This window comes from Sander vitreus, chromosome 24 (genome assembly GCF_031162955.1).
Source record: "Sander vitreus isolate 19-12246 chromosome 24, sanVit1, whole genome shotgun sequence".
In the NCBI taxonomy this organism is placed as follows: Eukaryota; Metazoa; Chordata; class Actinopteri; order Perciformes; family Percidae; genus Sander; species Sander vitreus.
Genome location: NC_135878.1, coordinates 16,317,976 through 16,334,716, shown reverse-complemented (window position 1 = coordinate 16,334,716; position 16,741 = coordinate 16,317,976). Strand labels below are relative to the sequence as shown.

Sequence of the window (16,741 nt, the reverse complement as noted above, 5' to 3'; positions counted from 1 at the left end):
ACTCAATGATATGTCTTATTCGGTGCGACTGACTCTTTAATTCGGCGTAAAGATAAAACATATCGCAGCAGCAGGTCCGATAATACAACCGTTTCCTCTGCTGTGTTCCCGTTTTATTCCACGAAATTGACCCGGTCAACCTGTTGACGAAGTTGCAATTTAATAAAAAATAAACGGCGGATTTTCACCTTAAACACCGCCGTTTTAATCAGCGTGCTTTAATTCTTAAATATTGACCGTGTTGTGTGTCGTGAGCCGCGTGCGTAAAACGTACCGCGAAGAAACATTTAAATTGACACATTTTACAATGGAGTTTTGAATGGGCGGAGATCGTCGCTCTACAGCGTGAACTCAAGCAGAAATAAAGGTTTCTAGAGATGAAAGCGGCCCATTCCGAGGTACTTACGGTGGAGTGTGTCTGCGGGCCTCTGAGGCAGAGGGTCCGGCTGTGGTGCAGGTGATGCCCGACACAACACACTGCTGGGAGGGGGGAGGGGGGAGGGGGGGAGACGACAAACCCGACAAACACATGGAATCAGTGCGATATGAGCCAGCTCTGCTCAGGAGGAACGCTGCTCTGCTCTCATTGGACAGGAGGAAAGAGGCGGGCCACAGCAGCAGACACACAAACACTGTTTAAATCAAATGTTTTATTCATAAATGTAGATATTTTAGTAAGTATGCAGAGTCCAAATGAGTACAGACAGTAAACATTAAACATATGAACCAAAATGCGTCAAAACAATTACAAAAATGTCAAAAGAAAACTTTCGAAAAAGTTGTAAAAATTGTGAAAAACGTCAGAAAGAAACGGCAAAAACTGAAAAAAAAGTTGAAAACGTTTAAGCATCGTCAACAACAACAAAAACGTCTATGGAAATGCTGAAAAAACGTTAAAAAAAAACATCCGAAAAAGGGACAGAAAGCTGGAATCTTGTGAGTGTGTTTTACAGGAGGCCGCTGAGTTTTAATGACTCAGCAGATGTTGATCTGGAGGCATATATGATGAGTCATGGAGAGAAATAAAGATCTGGAGTCAGACAAAAGTTCAGAGACACAACAAGAGGAACAAAGGAGAAATGGAAAGATAACCACGGACGTAAACTGGGTCTGCAGAAACAAGAGACAAAAGAAAAGAAAGTATATATATATATATATATATATATTAGGGCTGTCAAAATACCGCGTTAATTTCGATTAATCTGAGAAAAAATAACGCGTTAAAAAAAATAACGCAGATTAATTAATTAAGAATGTTCTGCCTGGATTATTAATTGGAACATTTACTTGTAAAAATCTTCTTCCTGCCACTGATATGTCTGCTCTTGTGTCTGATGCTCTGAAACACAAACACCGCTGCACATGACGCTAGTTAACACTATACTCAACAGCAGCTAACGTTAGCCTACCGCTAGCTAGTTAACACTATACTCAACAGCAGCTAACGTTAGCCTACCGCTAGCTAGTTAACACTATACTCAACAGCAGCTAACGTTAGCCTACCGCTAGCTAGTTAACACTATACTCAACAGCAGCTAACGTTAGCCTACCACTAGCTAGTAGCTGGATTAAACACGGTTAAATGCTGACAGCTAACGCTAAACGGTGTAAAGTGTGACTGTGTTTTACTGTAGAGGATTCAACACCGGGATGTAACAATCTGCAGCTGCCGTCGGAGAAACAACACAGACGGTGCGTTCAAGAAACTGGTAAACTACAGCCTCGTGGTGCATTTGAAGTTATTGTAAATGTCCTTTACCATCTGGTTGTTGTTTTTGTCGTTCAACAGCAATTTACTAGTGAAATAAGTTATTGTTATACATTATTATTATTATTAAATCATTTCATTTTGACCATATGGCCTTAGCAATAAACAAGCAGTTCTTTAATGTCACCGACTGTTGTTTAGTACCCTTCTTTTTTCTTTTTTTACTTTCTTAAAAAGTATCGGTTCAGGCACCGTTATGTATGCGATTAATTTCGATTAATTAATCACAGAGTATGTAATTAATTAGATTACATTTTTATTCGATTGACAGCCCTAATACATATACACATATATATATATACACATTATATATATATATATATAGATATTTGATCATTTGGTTCCAACATGCAGCTGTCTTTAAATCCTTTCTTGCTCGTTGATCCTTCTTTGACACCTTTTAAGAAAGTTTTTTTGTCTGTTTTTTTATTTCATTGTTACTTTCTTGATGCGTTTTAAAAATGTTTTTTTTTTTTACTTTTTAAAAAAATGTTAAACTGATTAGTTTTTTGCATCTGGATCTTCTGTGCTATAAAGCCAGAGCCAGACGAGTCTTTCCAACACGTGGTCAGGATGTTTTTTTGGGATGTCTGTCAGGAGACGTGTTGCCGTTAATCCTCTCCTTCCTCGCTCTCCGTTCATCCTTCTTTGAAGCTTTTAAAAAAATGTTTTTTGTCCCTTTTTATGTTGTTTTTTTTACTCTTTTGGCGCTTTTTCAAATGCTTTTTAAAAATGTTTTGCTGCCGTTTGAAACGTTTTATTGTCACTTTAAACAAAAAAAGAAAATGACTGATTGTTGGAGTCTTTTTACACTTTCTTTTTTTTACTCTATTTAGATTTTTTTTTAACAGATTTTATCTTTTTTAAATCTTTTTTTAGGCTGCCAACTGGATCACATGGGGCGAACATCTCTGCTCCGTCTCTGTTGGGGATGTTTTTGTGGGGTGTCTGTCAGGAGTCTGTTGACTTTAGCTTTTCCTCTCCGTCTTTGAGAGTTTCTGTCCGATGCTTCAGGAATGTGGGACAGCCGAATTACACAACAGGAAACTCCGAATGAGTCGGTACTCGCTGAGGAACGCTGCCACTCCTGCAGATAGAAGTGTGAAAAAAGCACTCAAAAAAGCTTCAAAACAAGTGTTGAAAAAGACGTAAAAAAAGCGTTGAAAAGAAGTGTCAACTTCCAAAAAATGCTTTGAAAAAAGGGTTGAAAATGTGGAAAAAGCCTCGAAAAGCTCAGAAAAAGCTGACGTATATGTCTGTGATGACTTTTAATTTGACACTGCCCTCCCCCCTCGTCTGCATTATTAATGAGAGCTAATGGCATCGATCAGCTGTTTGTGACCTCTAATCTAATCATAGCAGAGAGATCACATCACAGTGTAAAAACTTCACTAACCCTCCCAACCCGTCTGAAGACTTCAGACTGACGGCCGTGGAGAAAGGAGTCAAACGTCTTAACGTTATGTACTTTATTACAGAAGAGGAAATGTGGAAACATTTACAGTCTTTCCTCTTTAAACTGCCAGATGTTTCCAGATGTTTCCCTGTTAGCCGTTAGCATGCTCTTCTTCCTCCCTCATCTTCTTCCTCAGCTGCTCGCCGATGTCTGCCAGAGGATTCATCTTGGCCGAGAGCGTCTTCACGGCGCTGCCGAACCGCGCGCTCTCCGTTTCTCTAAAACACACACACACAAACACAGAGACACACACACACACACACAGGTTCAGGTGTGCTAAGGAGAGCGTAAACTATTTCATAATAATAATAACAATAATAAGTAAAAGCTGCTTACAGGAGTTTGCGTTTCTGAGACTGTTTCATCTGACTGAAGTCTGTGGGCTCCGGCCTCTTCACCGGTCTGGAGGGACGGACACACACACACACACACACACACACACACACACACACACACACACTTCTAATAAGAATACAACTCCATTACATGGAAGCCTCTACAGAGGTAACAGGGAGAGTCTAACCTGTCAGCTGTGCTGTATTAACAGGGAGAGTCTAACCTGTCAGCTGTGTTGTATTAACAGAGAGTCTAACCTGTCAGCTGTGTTGTATTAACAGGGAGAGTCTAACCTGTCAGCTGTGTTGTATTAACAGAGAGAGTCTAACCTGTCAGCTGTGTTGTATTAACAGGGAGAGACTAACCTGTCAGCTGTGTTGTATTAACAGGGAGAGACTAACCTGTCAGCTGTGTTGTATTAACAGGGAGAGTCTAACCTGTCAGCTGTGTTGTATTAACAGAGAGTCTAACCTGTCAGCTGTGTTGTATTAACAGAGAGTCTAACCTGTCAGCTGTGTTGTATTAACAGGGAGAGTCTAACCTGTCAGCTGTGTTGTATTAACAGGGAGAGTCTAACCTGTCAGCTGTGTTGTATTAACAGAGAGTCTAACCTGTCAGCTGTGTTGTATTAACAGAGAGTCTAAGCTGTCAGCTGTGTTGTATTAACAGGGAGAGTCTAACCTGTCAGCTGTGTTATATTAACAGGGAGAGTCTAACCTGTCAGCTGTGTTGTCGATGCTTCGAGAGAACAAAGTGACTCAGAGCTTGCTGTAAAGCAGTATCTCTGGCCGTATATGTGTATGACGTCACTGACATTTTAAAAGACTTTTTAGAACAAAAAAGCCACTTTAAAATAATCTAACACCGAGCAGTGTGTATTTTCTTAGCCTCCCCTTTCAAATGCAACATTTAAATTACTAGACAACAATGATATCCTGAGAAAAGTGGATGTTGAGGGGTATAGCTCCATAGAGTCCCATTCATTCTGCACTGGCCTGTGAGCGCCCCCTATATGGAACTCTGGTGGAACTGCAACCAGTTCAGAAGACAGAAGTAACAAGAGATTAGATTAATTAGAAATTCTTTGGTAGAGACAAGACAAACCAGAGAACAACAGGAAGACTAAAGTAGTAGAGACCAGACAAACCAGAGAACAACAGGAAGACTAAAGTAGTAGAGACCAGACAAACCAGAGAACAACAGGAAGGCTAAAGTAGTAGAGACCAGACAAACCAGAGAACAACAGGAAGACTAAAGTAGTAGAGACCAGACAAACCAGAGAACTACAGGAAGACTAAAGTAGTAGAGACCAGACAAACCAGAGAACTACAGGAAGACTAAAGTAGTAGAGACCAGACAAACCAGAGAACAACAGGAAGACTAAAGTAGTAGAGACCAGACAAACCAGAGAACTACAGGAAGACTAAAGTAGTAGAGACCAGACAAACCAGAGAACAACAGGAAGACTAAAGTAGTAGAGACCAGACAAACCAGAGAACAACAGGAAGACTAAAGTAGTAGAGACCAGACAAACCAGAGAACAGGAAGACTAAAGTAGTAGAGACCAGACAAACCAGAGAACAGGAAGACTAAAGTAGTAGAGACCAGACAAACCAGAGAACAACAGGAAGACTAAAGTAGTAGAGACCAGACAAACCAGAGAACTACAGGAAGACTAAAGTAGTAGAGACCAGACAAACCAGAGAACTACAGGAAGACTAAAGTAGTAGAGACCAGACAAACCAGAGAACTACAGGAAGACTAAAGTAGTAGAGACCAGACAAACCAGAGAACTACAGGAAGACTAAAGTAGTAGAGACCAGACAAACCAGAGAACAACAGGAAGACTAAAGTAGTAGAGACCAGACAAACCAGAGAACTACAGGAAGACTAAAGTAGTAGAGACCAGACAAACCAGAGAACTACAGGAAGACTAAAGTAGTAGAGACCAGACAAACCAGAGAACAGGAAGACTAAAGTAGTAGAGACCAGACAAACCAGAGAACTACAGGAAGACTAAAGTAGTAGAGACCAGACAAACCAGAGAACTACAGGAAGACTAAAGTAGTAGAGACAAGACAAACCAGAGAACAACAGGAAGACTAAAGTAGCAGAGAACAGACCAACCAGAGAACTACAGGAAGACTAAAGTAGTAGAGACCAGACAAACCAGAGAACTACAGGAAGACTAAAGTAGCAGAGAACAGACCAACCAGAGAACTACAGGAAGACTAAAGTAGTAGAGAACAGACCAACCAGAGAACTACAGGAAGACTAAAGTAGTAGAGACTAGACCAACCAGAGAACTACAGGAAATACAAACACATTTCATGTAGAAGATGTGTGTGAATGCTGAAAAGATAAAACACTGATAAAGAAAGGAAATAAAATGGAGGAGGGTCACTTACACTCTGTTCTTCCTGCTCTTGCGGCGAGCAGAGGGGGTGTTGCCGGCGGTGGCGGGGGCGATCAGCTGACAGAGTTCTGGCAGCGCGTCGGCCAGCGGCTGCATGTCGCCAACCACGGGTGTCTGCTGGCGCCGTGCTGCCGCCAACTGCTGCTCCTTTAACTGTTTGATGGAGCTCATCTCTGGAAACACAGAGAGAGAGAGACACACAGAGAAAGATAGAGAGACAGAGAGAGAGAGAGAGAGACAGAGAGAGAGACAGAGACAGAGCGAGAGAGAGACACGGAGACAGAGAGAGAGACACACAGAGAGAGACAGAGAGACAGACAGACACAGAGAGACAGAGATATATATATATATATATTTTTTTTTTCCATCACAACAAATACTGTCCCAGAAAATATTGCACATAAACAAACAGGTAATTTACACAACAATCCCATCCCTACCGAAATACTCCGTCAAATATTAAATCATAACATAATGCATCTTTATAGCACCACTGTTTCAGAAACTCATCAATGTTATTCATTTTTAAAACCTAAAATCAATCCAGACTCTGGCTTTCACTAGCGAGATGAAAACAGGAAGTGCTTCCTGTCCTGTCCTCTACTTTATTCTTCTACAGCCAGCTCCAAAAATGAAACCAACCTTAGACCACTTCTCTCCAAACCGTGTAAAAACCCTCTCCAGCTCATCAAACAGCGCCCAGAGTCTCTGGCATTCATAAAAACAGTGAGAAACTGTCTCTCCTTCACCACAGAATGGACAACCACTTCCAACTGTTGGGTTGATCACAGAAATAAAAGCATTTACAGCAATGGCTCCATGTAAAATCCTCCACTGTAAATCCCCAGTCCTTTTCTTCAGAGGAGATTTATAAAGAACCCTGGTTTCACACTACTGTCCACCCCCAGTCTCTGTCTCCACCCCCAGTCTCTGTCTCCACACTGTGTCCACCCCCAGTCTCTGTCTCCACACTGTGTCCACTCCCAGTCTCTGTCCACCCCCAGTCTCTGTCTCCACACTGTGTCCATCCCCAGTATCTGTCTCCACACTGTGTCCATCCCCAGTCTCTGTCTCCACACTGTGTCCACCCCCAGTCTCTCTCCACCCCCAGTCTCTGTCTCCACACTGTGTCCACTCTTCCGTTCAGTTTCTCTCTGTTCAGGAATTTTACACAACATTTGTACACATACTTAGAGTCCATCACATTTAAACAATCCCCAGTAAATCCATCCAGTTTAGGAGCAAATCCCAACTCTGGAAAAGGATCACTCCCATCAGGCGTTTCCACGCCAACACAGTATTCCTGGAGCATGTTACGTTCCCCCTTCGTCAGTCTCTCAGTCCACTTCTGTAGAACATTCCTGGTCTGTCGAATAGACCTCTGCCCCAGAAGGGAAGCCACAGCCGATGTATCCGTCAGCCCAGGCCCAGCCACATCCACCATTCTCCTCAGGGTGACAGCTCCAGCGGTGCACAGCATGTTGGTGAGGCCTGGCGTCGTGCTGTCCTGAACGTCCATCCTAGCCCCATTTATGAGGGGCTCTTCTAATAGCCAGTGCAGAGAGCACGTATGCTCAAGTCTCTTCCACTTAAAAAAGTTCCATACTTTAAAAAGCTGGATAAAAAGGAGGTAAACCACGCAGATTTACAAACTTAAAATCCATCAAAACAGTGCAGTGTCCAAACCCAGACCAGCTGTCTCCCTTAACAAGCTACTTGCCACATCCCTCCAAACCACATCTGTGAGATATTTCTGTACAAACTGTACTAAACCTTGGCCACCCTCCTCCTTTGTTAAAAATAAAACACTCTGAGATACCCAATGTGACTTGTCCCAAAAAAAATCCACTAAAACAGCTTGTACCTTTTGAATGAGCCCTTTTGGGGGCTCCATACAGGCCAACCGATGCCACAGAGCAGATGCTACCAGATTATTAATAATTAGCGCTCTGCCTCTAAATCACAGTTGTGGTTTTAGCCATTTCCACTTATTGAGTGTTCTTTCTACTTTCTCTACCACTCCCTCCCAGTTCTTTTTAACAATAGTCTCATTACCAACGTACACACCAAGATATTTAAGACCATCTCTTTTCCACACCAATCCTCCTGGAAGACTGGGCAGACCCCACCTCCAACTCCCAACTGCCAATGCTTCACTTTTTGCCCAATTTACCTTTGCAGCTGATATTATTCCAAAATCTTTGACAATACTTTCCATTTTTTTTTATATCTTCCTGATTTTTTACAAACACAATGACATCGTCCGCATACACAGATAAGACATGTTTCTTGTTAAAACCCTTTACAGACAACTCCTCAATACTAGCCCTGACCTTACATAACATGGGCTCTATAGAAAGTGAGAACAACATGCCTGAGAGAGGACAAACTCTCAATGTCATGGTACAAAACCTTGATCATGGCTATAAGACACGGGCTGAGGCCAAAACTCTCCAGAACTTTCCAGAGATAAAAGGTGCTAAGACCAGTCTCAATACCCAAAGGACTAGAGACGTCCAAAATATCTCTAATTAAGGACACATTGTCCAGGATGGACCTACCAGGCACACAATATGTCTGAGAGATGTGCTGGAGATGGTGATCCATGAAGACCAGTCTGTTGGCCAATGCTTTGGACAGGATTTTATAGTCTGTACAGAGAAGATACACAGGACGCCAGTTTCTGATCTCTTGTAGATCCCCTTTCTTCGGTAAGAGAGTTATTACTGCCCTCCTGCAACTTATCGGCAGCAACATGTCTTTAAAACTCTCATTAAAAACCGTTAAAAGATCTTCACCCAAGTCCCTCCAGAACTCATCAATGCCTGGGGCCTTCCCCCCCTCCATACTCTGCAGGGCTGTGAACAGTTCCTGCAATGCCAGTGGTTCCTCAAGCACAACGTTCATGTCGTCTGGGACTTTGGGCAACCCTTCACAGAAGGATTCAAACAGTGCTTCTTCTTCTTTGTACTCACTGCTGTAAAGCTCTGAGTAGAAGCCCACTGCATGCCTCCTTATCTCATTTGAATCTCTGAGTTCTCGTCCAGTAGCAGAGCGCAGAGCATGAAGAAATCTGCTCTGCCCATTTTTCTTCTCAAGGCCAAAGAAGAACTTAGACGGTGCATCCATCAGTCCACACTCACTGGAAACGTGACCGGACCAACGCCCCCTGAACCTTGGTGCCTAGTAGGTCTCTAAGGGCAGACTTTTTCGATTTGAGATCTTCAATATGACCCCGATTTCCAGTGGAATCTACCAAATTCTGCAATTCCACAATTTCAATCTCCAGATCCCTCATTGACCTGGTGATGTCCCGTGTGACATTGAGAGTATATTGTTGACAGAGTTGTTTTACCTCTGCCTTCCCACAATCCCACCACTGCCTCAGAGAGTTAAAATCTTGTTTTCTGGTTCTAAAAATACCCCAAAAAAACCTGAAAACACCCTTAAAATTATCATCACTCAACAGAGTTGTGTTAAAATGCCAAAAAGCACTTTTAGGTTTTATATTTGTAATCAACACATTGCACATGACCAGGGAATGGTCAGTAAAACCCACAGGAACCATACTGCACTTTGGAAAAATGTTAAAATGATGTTTAAAACAATAGAAACGATCCAACCTAGCCAGGGATATTAAATTCCCTCTAGTGTGAGCCCAAGTATATTGCCTTTCATCACCATTCATCCTTCTTCAAACATCTATTAAGTCATGGGTTCCCAGCATTTGCCTCAGTTCTCTCTGTGATGCACTGTGAGGTTCTGAGTGATTCCTATCTAAAAGATCATTTTCCGTACAATTAAAATCCCCTCCTAAAAATAAAAAATCTTCAATCTTAACTGCACTTAAAGTAGTATTTAAAACCTGTAAAAAACACACTCTATCAGGTCCTGTAGTAGGAGCATACACATTCAAAAAAACAACATTAAACTTCTCAAATACTGCCTTCACCACCACCAATCTACCCTCCAGCACACGCTCTACCTCAATAGAGACTGGGGCAAACTCCCACTCTCTCCTCCAGTCAGCCTCATTGCTGCTGTCAGTGTGAGTCTCTGGTAAAAATAAAACATCAATGTGTTTCATCCTCATAGATTCATAAATACTTGCTCTTTTTTGATGATTAAAGATAAAGTGACCTATACCATTAAACTAAACAAAACTAAAATGAAATTATCAACAAAAGAAAAAAGAAAAGTAAGAAAAACTACAAAACGCTGCAGCTCACTCACACACACACTCAGCTCAGAGAGAGAGAGAGAGAGAGAGAGAGAGAGACAGAGAGACATACACAGAGAGACAGAGAGAGAGAGAGAGAGAGAGAGAGAGACAGAGAGACAGAGAGAGAGAGAGAGAGAGACAGAGAGAGAGACAGAGAGAGAGAGAGACAGAGAGAGAGACAGAGAGAGACATACACAGAGAGACAGAGAGAGACAGAGAGAGAGAGAGAGAGACAGAGAGAGAGAGAGAGAGAGGGAGAGAGATATACACAGAGAGACAGAGAGAGACAGAGAGAGACAGAGAGAGACAGAGAGCGAGACAGAGAGAGACAGAGAGCGAGACAGAGAGAGACCGACACAGAGAGACAGAGAGAGACAGAGAGAGAGAGAGAGAGAGACAGAGAGAGAGACAGAGAGAGAGAGAGAGAGAGAGAGAGAGAGACAGAGAGAGAGAGAGACAGAGAGAGAGAGACAGGGAGAGTTACTTTGGAGTTATTTTGACGTCTGTGTTCATTTTGGGTGGAAACTTGGCTATTACAATTTACATTTTATTCAAATGACTTCAAAACCTTTAATTCATTTAGATTTTAAAGCTTTTTTGAAACTCAACAAAGACAAACACATTTTCAACTCACAACTAAATTCATTCCATCATTTAATCCCCAAAATGAATGAGTATGAATGTAATTGAAAAGTTGAATAACACAAATAATGTTTGAAAGATATGGAATAATTCTAATTTTTTGAGAACAACCTGACACTAGGCAGAGGAGAGGAGACGGAAAAGGAGAGGGAAAGGAGAGATGGCGGTGGGAATGCTGTACGCTACACTGGACTGCTGGCTCCAGTGTGGAAGAAGAAGGTAACGTAGTGACAACAGCTGAAAGAGTGGGAATGGCTTTAATTAGATGGGTAGGGTACCAAAACCCTGTGCCGTTAAGCACCGGGTTTCGGTACCCTAACCCTCCTAGGCTCCAGGATCGTTAAAGAAGCTTCCTGGGGTTGGAACGTTTTGTCCCTTTTTTCTCAAAGTTTTTGTTTTCTGTGCAACACTTTGTCGTGTAGAAATTAATAAAAATGTCCGGTGCCTTTTCACCTTCATCTTAGTCTTTTACTGGGACTAAAATAAAGAAAACTGACTGTTTACAATCTCACTTCATGCCTCAGATACTGATGATGAAGCCATCAGCCTGTAAACACTGGGCTCAGATTTCGTAGTGATTCCTGTCTGATTCCTGAGAGTGTGATCCGTGGAGCCGCTCTCGGCTTTCAGCAGCCGTTACCTCCTAATTATAATTACCGGCTGGACAGGAAACGGCTCGTGTTACCCGGCAGCCATTGATTGGCTGCGCGGCAGCTTCGGTTTCTGATGATGATGTTAGAATTACACAGAGACACGAAGATGGACCCAAATCTCAGAGACTCGCTCCTTAATCAGCAACATTAACTCTTTCTGCAACAGATACCCATGAAATGTAGAGAAAAGCGACAAACAAAGTTTCAAAAGCCTTGTAAAGAGGGCCCAATACTCAGGGATGCGCTCGTTAAGAACAATCAACTCTTCTTTCAACAGATTAAGATAAAAACCTAGTAAATAGGGTCCAAAAAGTCCAAAATAAAGGCTCAAATCATTGAAAAAAGGGACGAAAACGTCAATAAAGGGCCAAAATGTAGGAAACAAACGGCATAAATGTCAAAGAAAGCTCTAAAAACTGATTCAAAAACGCAGAAAATGCCCAAAACGTTAAAACAAATGTAAGAGTGAGCGGATTTTTTTTTTTTTAAATATGTCCAAACTATTGTTTTCAACTCACTGTTGAGCCATCTGTCTCTCCTCTCCTTCATCTTCTCTTTCTTTGTCTTAACTTTCTTCTCTTCTGGACCTGAGAACAAACACAGTTACACATCAACCTGGAGCTGGAGGAGACACACACACACACACACACACACACACACACACACAGAGAAATGGATTCACACACACAGACAGACAGACACACACAGACAGAGAGGCAGACAGACAGGCAGACAGACAGGCAGACAGAGAGTCAGACAGACAGACAGACAGACACAGAGAGATGTTGAAAGAATTTATAAAATATTTTGCAAAGAAAAAGTCGCTTAAAAACACAAAAAGGGTCATAAACGTTGCAATTGTTCTTTTTTATTATGAAATATATGACAAAAAATGCCTAACAAAGTGCAAAAAACATTGACATGTCTCCCCATAATAAACAATAACTAAATAAATGGAAAGCTGCGGCTCTTTGCTCTAACTTCAGAACTGATACAGACACAAACTGATTACATTTCTCAAACAGGAGCCGCTGTTTACAGAGCCAGATCCAATTCAGAATATTAGTGTACATGTAAACGTACTCAGTGTCATAATACATGTCACGTTTAAGAGCTTTTACAGTCCTGTTATCTGTAGTCAACGTCAGAGCACATATCTGTGTAGAAAGCCCAGCCCTGCGGCGTGTCAAGCCTTATCTGCAGAGATAATCTGCTGTTTCTGGGAGAGAACAGGCAGAGATGGAAATCTGCTGCAGATACACAGATGTGGGCAGGGGGAGGGGGATCTGATCTGCCTTTAGAGGGGTGGGGGGGGGGTGGGGGGTGTCCCAGCGGGAGCATCATCTTCCCAACGTTAGAGCAAACCGATCGCTGTGATTACACACACTGCTCACCTTCTAACCTTCCTTCTTTACACTTTCTGTCCCTCTTTCTCTAAACTTTTTGATGCTTTTTAGTACGGAAGCATATTACATTCACCATAGAAAAAAACATGTAGACACCTTATCTCGTAATTACAAGATCCTGATCTCGTAATTTTGAGAAAACATCTCGTAATTATGAGATGAACGCATTTTCACAACAATAGAAAACAGCTCTCTTGTGTGAAGCTTTCAGGCTAGCTGATGCCATGGAACCAAATAGGCCTACGTCATGTGTTGTTTGTCTTAAAGATGAGACATGGTTTTTAATCCACAACGGGCTTGTGCTCAAACTTTAAGGTACGAACCAACATCATCACCAAAACCTAGCTTGTAGCTACTCTTCTTCGTCTCCCTTAATACCAACATACACCATGGTCATATACCTAGACACCCTCCGCTGATCACACTAGGTATTACAGCTGATTCATTACAACACACGTCTCACCTGTTTAGTTTAATCCGTTTTTATTTTGGTTTGAGTTTGAGACATTGGGAGATGCTAATGTCTTTAAGTACTATAGATGGGATTGTTATCAGTTTGTCGACTTTGCGCAGGCACCTCAGGACTTTGCTGTTGTTCCAGCGGAAAGCCCATTCTGATCTGTTGGACATTGTAGTGTTTCTGCAGGATCAGTAGAACAGATATGTCCATTAACTAATACTGTCTATGAAGTTACATAAGAAGTATCACGCTAACTTAACCCAGCTGAATTTAATGTTACCTCTCGGTGGCCGCAGCCTACTGACATCTAGCTAGATATGCCGCCTTCCAGGTGTTTAAAATTATCTCATGATTACGAGATCTTTTCTCAAAATTACAAGATCAGGATCTCGTAATTACGAGATAAGGTGTCTACATTTTTTTTTCTATGGTGAATGTAATACACTTCCATATTTTAGACACTGTTTTTAAAGCTGTTGTCAGACCTTGTAAGACACCTTTGGGGCGGCCTCTAGCTCACCCAGTAGAGTGTGCGCCCCATATGGGTCCTTTGCAGCGGCCTGGGTTACAATCCAACCTGCGGCCCTTTGCTGCTTGTCTTGCCCTCTCTTTCCTGTCTATCCACTGTCACTGTCAAATGAAAGGAAAAACCCCAAAAATAATCAAAAAAAATAAATAAAGATGTGTGATGCTTTTTTGTCACTTATTTGTTGCTTTTTGGACACTGGACAATTTCTTTACACTTTTTAGACGTTTTTTTTGTCGCTTTTTTTCGAGAGACAGACAGACAGACAGGCAGGCAGGCAGACAGACAGACAGGCAGGCAGGCAGACAGACAGACAGACAAGCAGGCAGAGACAGACAGACAAGCAGGCAGAGACAGACAGACAAGCAGGCAGAGACAGGCAGGCAGGCAGACAGGCAGAGACAGACAGACAGACAGAGACAGCCAGACAGACAAACAGGCAGAGACAGACAGGCAGAGAGACAGACAGGCAGACAGGCAGAGACAGACAGACAGACAGACAGACAGACAGGCAGGCAGAGACAGACAGACAGGCAGACAGGCAGACAGTTTAGCATTCTTTTTGTCTTTTTTATTTACCACTTTTCTTTTACATTTCTTTGGCGCTTTTGGGGCATTTTCTGTAATGCTTTTTGATGATTAACATTGTTTTGTGGTTCTGTTCAAGGAAAAAAGTGACTAATATTTTTTTTGTTTTTGAGCATAATGTGTTTTGGTGCATTCATGACGTTTTCTTGACACCTCTGGCGCTTTTTCAACATTTTGGGTGTTTAATTCAATCTTTGCCTGACGCACTTTTCTTTGGCGTGTTGACGCTATTTTTGACGTATTTGATGCTTTGTTTTGACTTTTTTTCTTGCAACGTTTTTGACACTTCTGGCACTTTTTCCCGGCGTATTGGATGCTTAGTTTCGACTTCTTTTCTACTTTTTTGCCTCTGAGCGCTGACAGTCTGCAGATGTTACCTTTCTCTGCAGTGGCGGGAACATGTGGAGCTTTTTCCTCAAACTGGAGACTTTGTCGCAGAGCGTCCGGAGTGATCTTCGTGCCAGCGAAGATCGCCGAGGGGAAGCAGCTCTCCGCCGGAGCCTGAGAGTTCACAACACAAATAATAATTATTCAGTCAGCGTCCACTAAAAGTTCTGTTTTTGCTGCTCACAGACTAAGATTATTATTCTATGTGTCTGACAACATTATGGGATGGATCCCTACAGAGATAGACCTTTTAGTTAAAGAGTAAGATCCTTTTAGTTTACATGAAACAGCCCCGAAATCACCATCACCAAACCCACCAGACTGCATGTAAATAATCACTACTTTTAGCGTGTATAGAACCAGCACATTTCCACCAGACTCCATGTAAATAATCAGGTCTTTTAGCGTGTATAGAGCCAGCATATCTCCACATGTAAATGGGTGAATTAAGGGTTTATTTCAACCAAACCAGAGTGGTGATTGTTGGAACAGTGGTAAGATGAACCAAGACGGCTTTTTATAGTTTGATTTAGTTTCTGTCCACTTTGAATGAAGTGTGTTTTACCATGATAAAAGTCCTGATTATTTACATGGAGTCTGGTGGGTTTGGTGATGGTGATTTCGGGGCTGTTTCATGTTAAATTAAAAGGATCTTACTCTTTAACTAAAAGGTCTATTTCTGTAGGGATCGTTTCCATAATGTTGTACCTATACCTAAGACCTTTTTGTTCAAGAGTAAGATCCTTTTTTTTTTAACCATAAAAACATCCGCGAAATTGCTATCGCCAAACCCACCAGACTCCGTGTAAATACACAGGGATTTTATCATCTTAAAACACACTTCATTCAAAGAGCATTCAGAAACTAAATAAAACTATCAAAAGCCGTCTTGGTTCATCTTTCCACTGTTCCAACAATCACCACTCTGGTTTGGTTGAAATAAACCCTTAATTCACCCATTTACATGTGGAGATTTGCTGGCTCTATACACGCTAAAAGTACTGATTATTTACATGGAGTCTGGTGGGTTTGGCGACGGTGATTTCGGGGCTGTTTCATGTTAAACAGAATGTATGAATAAACTCTTGGGCTGCATCCCAACAGACCTGTGTGTCTCTCCTGTTGTTGTGCTGTTGTTGCCGGAGTATTGGAGCAGAAACAGCCGTCAGCTCCGTTAGCGATGATGCTAATGCTAACCCGGAGCCGGGGCGCACCGCCTCTTGGTGAAGCTTCTGGCGGACATGTTTTATCTTTCCCACCATGTTGAAACCCTTTAAACTCAGACTAACGCATTTGTAGCAAACGTGTAGTAAAGTGAAACAAAGTAACGCTGTGTGTGTGCGTGTAACGTTATGTGTGTGTGTCAACAGCGCGTGCTGTGCTGCTGTCAAGTCAGCGACAATAACCACCGGAAGTAATTCTGTAAAAGTCACTTTTAACACTTTATAGCTTTTTCGACATTGTGTCACTTTTTTCCACGTTCTTTCTCGACGTGTTTTTCACCTTTTTGTACCAACATTTTTTTTTTCTCACTTTTTCCAAATTTTCTCTGCTTGTTTCGAAGTATTTGTCACTTTTTTCCCACGTTTGTGCATGTGGATATGGGTGATGCGATAGACTGCGATATGCCTGCTGACCCATTTCACACTGTTTACCAAATTGACTTGAACAAGTTTGTTTGTGTCTGCCCTCAACATATGCCAAACCATTGTAATTAATAACTTTGCAACCCTGAGGGATCCCAATGAGGGAAGATTTGGCAGCATGTTCACTGACAGTGAAGTATTTTCACTTTCTGCACTTTTCAGTTTTTTGATGTTTTTGTCTTTTATTTCGAAAGTTTTTCCCTTCTTTTCCGACACGTTTTACCTCTCTTGTAGG

General features: G+C 41.9%; 1 protein-coding gene across 3 annotated transcripts; it reads right to left on the bottom strand.

Annotated features, from left to right (window-relative positions):
- Positions 1-1,138: 1,138 nt before the first annotated feature.
- Positions 1,139-16,261, bottom strand: slx9 (SLX9 ribosome biogenesis factor). Of its 3 annotated transcripts, XM_078243869.1 has the most exons (7): positions 15,967-16,259; positions 14,851-14,974; positions 12,012-12,080; positions 5,969-6,149; positions 3,561-3,626; positions 3,271-3,442; positions 1,139-2,855 (listed from the first exon to the last, which is right to left on the bottom strand). In XM_078243869.1, exons 1-6 carry the CDS (start codon positions 16,120-16,122, stop codon positions 3,316-3,318), a joined length of 723 nt encoding a protein of 240 aa, XP_078099995.1. In that variant the 5' UTR covers positions 16,123-16,259; the 3' UTR covers positions 1,139-2,855; positions 3,271-3,315. The 3 variants fall into 3 exon arrangements, with proteins under 3 accessions (XP_078099995.1, XP_078099994.1, XP_078099996.1); XM_078243868.1 differs by lacking the exon at positions 1,139-2,855 and having other exon boundaries at positions 3,223-3,442; XM_078243870.1 differs by lacking the exons at positions 1,139-2,855; positions 12,012-12,080 and having other exon boundaries at positions 3,223-3,442; positions 15,967-16,261.
- Positions 16,262-16,741: the final 480 nt, after the last annotated feature.